Raw genomic sequence first — 3,827 nt, forward strand, 5'->3', positions numbered from 1 at the left:
CGGGCTAATCACTTCCGGTGCGGCTCGCAGCGCCATGTTGGGGCCTTGGGGTCGGTTGTTGGCGGCCCTCAGCCCACAAACCTCTTCCGCTCCCCCGGCGCTCCGCTCCCTGCACCGTTCCCCCCCCTCCGCCCCACGCCACCAGGTGAGGCCTCTCCGGTTTCCCCCCATTATCCCCAATGGGTCCGTGCCGTAACCCGCTCCCCCGGAGGGAACGCGTGCTCTGCAGAAATGGGTCCCCCTGGGAAACGCGGTCCGCTTCACTGGCGTTCCGCCCTCGCTTTGGTTCCTACGGCCCTAAGGGGATGGGGGGGTGTCCTCAGAGGGGTGGGGACGTGTCAGCTGTGTCTCCACGGAGGGCTGTGTGTCCCCCCCCTACAGGTGGAGCTGCTGCTGCTGCTGCTCGAGTACCCCCGTGAAGCATGCGGGGGTCCCGGGGGGGTCCCGGCGGTATACGAGGCTCTACTGGAGCTGCTGACTCTGCCCCACAACCCTCCGGGTCACCCTCGGGCTCTGCTCCTTCTGGCCACCGTCACCGTCCTATTGGCCACCGGCCCGGGGGGGTCCGTGGGTGTCGTTGCCCCCTTTGTGACCCTCCTGCTGCAGGAAGCCGAGGGGGTGAAGCAGGGGGGGGCCCCGGCGGCAGCAGCTGAGTGTCTGCGGGAGCTGCTGAGGGGCCGGGGGCCGGGGGACCCCCCCAGGATGTTGCCTTGTGGGGCTCGGAGGTCCCTGCTGGGTCGCTTGGCTGTAGCCTCTGCCATTCAGCCCCTGGTGCTGCTGCTGGTGGAAGGTGAGAAGCTTTGGGGGGGGCGGGGGTGAATATTATGGGGGGGGCTCTGCATTGGTAATGGGGAGGGTCTGGGGACTGAATTTGGGTGATGGGACCCCAGGGATCCTCACGTTGGTAATGGAAAGGATCCTTGGGAATCCCATTATGGGTTGGGGGGGGCAGGAAGGGGATGCAGGGCATCCCGTGGTGGGATTGGGGATTAATATTATTGGGGGGGTGGGGGCTCTGCATTGGTAATGGGGAGTGTCTGGGGGCTGAATTTGGGGTGATGGGATCCCAGGGATCATCACCTTGGTACTGGAAGGGATCAAGGGATCCATTGGAATCCCATGATAGGGCTGGGGAGGAGGGGCTGGGGGGGGGTTATCCAGGGGATCTTAGTATGGATGGAGGATCTCACCCCCATCTCTTTTCTTTCTCATCAGATCCTGTTGAATCCTGCCGTGCTGCTGGACCAGATCCTGGAGCATCTCCTGTGTCTGCAGGTGGCTCCTTCCACAACCTGCTGCCAGATCCCGGCCCAGCCTCACACTGTGATCCACTGGGTCCCAACAGCCCTGGGCAGCCTCGTGTCACCGTGGGGCTGAGCTCCTATGGATCCCAGTGCACCCCTTCCCCTTCTAATGCACCTCCCTGCCATGCAGCCCTTACAGACCCCGGGGATCCCAGTGTTGTCACATCACTGGATGCTGGGGATCCGCTCCGCATCGCACTGCTGGATCCCAAGGGTCCCCCTGGCAAAGCACTGCTGGATCCCAAGGGTCTCCTTGGCAAAGCACTGCTGGATCCCAAGGGTCCCCCTGGCAAAACACTGTGGGATCCAGACCCCAAGGACCCCCCTCATGGCACCACTTCCAGGGCTCCCAATGATGAAGCACCTCAGGATCCCAGGGGGGACCCCCATAGCAGCCCCTCGGTGGATCCCATCCCCCCCCTTCCACACCACCTCCTTGCCCACTCCTTCCTCCTGACCCCCGCAGCCCAGGCCCAGCTGCTGTGGGTGCTGGGGGGCTCTGAGAAGCCCCCCCCGAGCTCTTCCCCTATTCTAACCCAAGTGCTGCCCACAGCGGAGCCGGCGTTGCTCCACGCCGCCCTCTGGGGGTCCCGGGGGGGTCTTTGCCCCATCCTTGCCTCCTTCCAACAGCGCTTGGCTTCCTTAGCCCAGCACCCAGTTCTGCCCCCCTCCCTTCGCCTCTTCTTCCTCCTCTGCCTCGGGGCCCCCCCCTCGCCCCCCTTACCCCCCCATTTGGCCGCCAGCCTCTTCCCCACGTTCTGCGACCCCCCCGAGCTTCTCCTGCCCCACTTAGAGCTGGCGGCCGCTGCTTGTTCCGGGGGAGGGGATGAAGGGCAGCGGGGCAGCTGTTGGCTCCGGGCTTTGGTGGTGGGCTTGGCAGCTCGGGGGGGTCCTCCCGGTGTTTTCTGCCGGGCTCTGGTGGCCTTATCTAAACACTTGGGGGGCAGCGGGACCCCCCCCGTCGAGTTGGTCGCAGCCGCCACCTCTTTGCTGCTGCGCTGCCCCCATTTCGCCCCCCAGATCTTAGAGGCCGCGGGGGGGGCGGGGGGTTGGGCGGGGGCTCTGGGCGCCGCTTTGAGGCAGGGGGTGCTGGGGGCGCCCCCCCCCCGAAACGAGGGGGGGCTGCGGGGGTACCTGAGAGTATTGGCTCGGGCGCCCGGCCCCCCCCGGCCCAAAGCGTGCAGCCGCTACCTGCGGCGTTTGGCCGCCCGGAGCCGGGGGGGGGACGGAGAGTGGAGGGGGGGGCAGGGGGTGCTGAGCGCTGCCGCCCCCCTGCTGCCCCACGGAGCTCCTCCGTTAAGCCCACACAGCGTCGGGGGGGGGGACATCGACGTCGGCGACCGGGCTGCGCTTCACGCCGCTTTAACGACCGCTTTGGGTCCCCCCAAGTTGGGCACCGTCTTGGCCGCCCCCCCGCTCCGCCTTCCCCCCCATCGGATAAGCACGGAAGGGGGGGGGTCGGCTCTCAGCCTCCGCTCTGTCCCCCCTCCTTTCCGCCTCCATCGCCTCCCCGACCCCCCCCCGCCGCTCCCCCCGCCTTTCGGTGCCCCCCGGGATCCCCGCGGTTACGGGAGGGCTTTGGCACGATGGGGAGCCCCGGGGGGGGGGTTACGGCTTTGCCTCCGTTTGGAGCCCGACGACGCGACCCCCCCTCATCGCCTCCACGTCCTGGCGCTGCTGCTGCAGGTGGGGGGGGGGGCTCAGGGCCGCTCGGTGCGGTTGGGGTCGGGGGGAGCAGAATTAAGGCTCACCCTGCGCCCCTCCCGCTCCCTCCCCCCCCTCCTCCCGGTCAATGCCGTATTCAGCTCCTCGGGGGGGAAGGGGGGGGTCTCCGTCTCCTCTTTGCCCCCCCTTCCTTTACCCGTAGCGGCTCAATTGCGACCGTTGGCCGTCCCCCCCCCTTGGGACGCCTCCAGGCGACGCCGCATGTTCGACGCCATGTGGGAAACGCTGGGGGGGGGACCCGAAAGCCGCTTGGTGTGGGAAGGGGTTCGACCCTTTGGGTCGCCTATTGAGGGGGGAGGCTTGAGGGCAGCACACGGGCTGGTTCCGGAAGGGATCTGTGGGTCTGGGTCGGTTCTGGGTTGGGGGGGAAAAAGGAGGGGTGTTTCTCAGGAGGTTTTCTCTGTAAATGGGAACGATGCAGATTGGAGTGTTGAGTTTTGTGTTCCGTAAGGATTCGGATGCGCGGTTCCGGTCCGGTTCTGCTGACCCGACTTCGTTTCGTTGTGGTCAAGAGAGCGGAGAGCTCTCTGCTGCCACCGCGTGGCCAAAGCGCGGAACTGCACCCCGGTGTAACCCAAACTGACCACCCATCACCACCCCAGCGATGTCGCCCCCTAAGGGATACCCCAACATAACCCCAACTTCTCCCCCAAGCGTCACCCCCCAGCAACAAAAGCATTTCTCCCTCCCTGATAGCAACCCCCAGTGATACCCCAACGTCACTCCTAACATCGCTCCCCAACATTACTCCAGCGTTATCCCAACAGCATCACACCAATGTCACCCCAACACCATCAC

General features: G+C 66.2%; 1 protein-coding gene across 3 annotated transcripts; it reads left to right on the plus strand.

Moving 5' to 3' along the window:
• LOC146756264 (AP-5 complex subunit beta-1-like) lies at positions 1-3,528 on the plus strand. Of its 3 annotated transcripts, XM_085524951.1 has the most exons (3): positions 1-145; positions 382-790; positions 1,216-3,528. In XM_085524951.1, the coding sequence occupies exons 1-3, from the start codon at positions 35-37 to the stop codon at positions 3,477-3,479; spliced, it is 2,784 nt and encodes a 927-aa protein (XP_085381077.1). In that variant the 5' UTR covers positions 1-34; the 3' UTR covers positions 3,480-3,528. The 3 variants fall into 3 exon arrangements, with proteins under 3 accessions (XP_085381077.1, XP_085381075.1, XP_085381076.1); XM_085524949.1 differs by lacking the exon at positions 1-145 and having other exon boundaries at positions 152-790; XM_085524950.1 differs by lacking the exon at positions 1-145 and having other exon boundaries at positions 152-790; positions 1,249-3,528.
• Positions 3,529-3,827: the final 299 nt, after the last annotated feature.

This window comes from Coturnix japonica, chromosome 28 (genome assembly GCF_054131305.1).
Source record: "Coturnix japonica strain WE chromosome 28, WE-NBRP24, whole genome shotgun sequence".
In the NCBI taxonomy this organism is placed as follows: domain Eukaryota; kingdom Metazoa; phylum Chordata; class Aves; order Galliformes; family Phasianidae; genus Coturnix; species Coturnix japonica.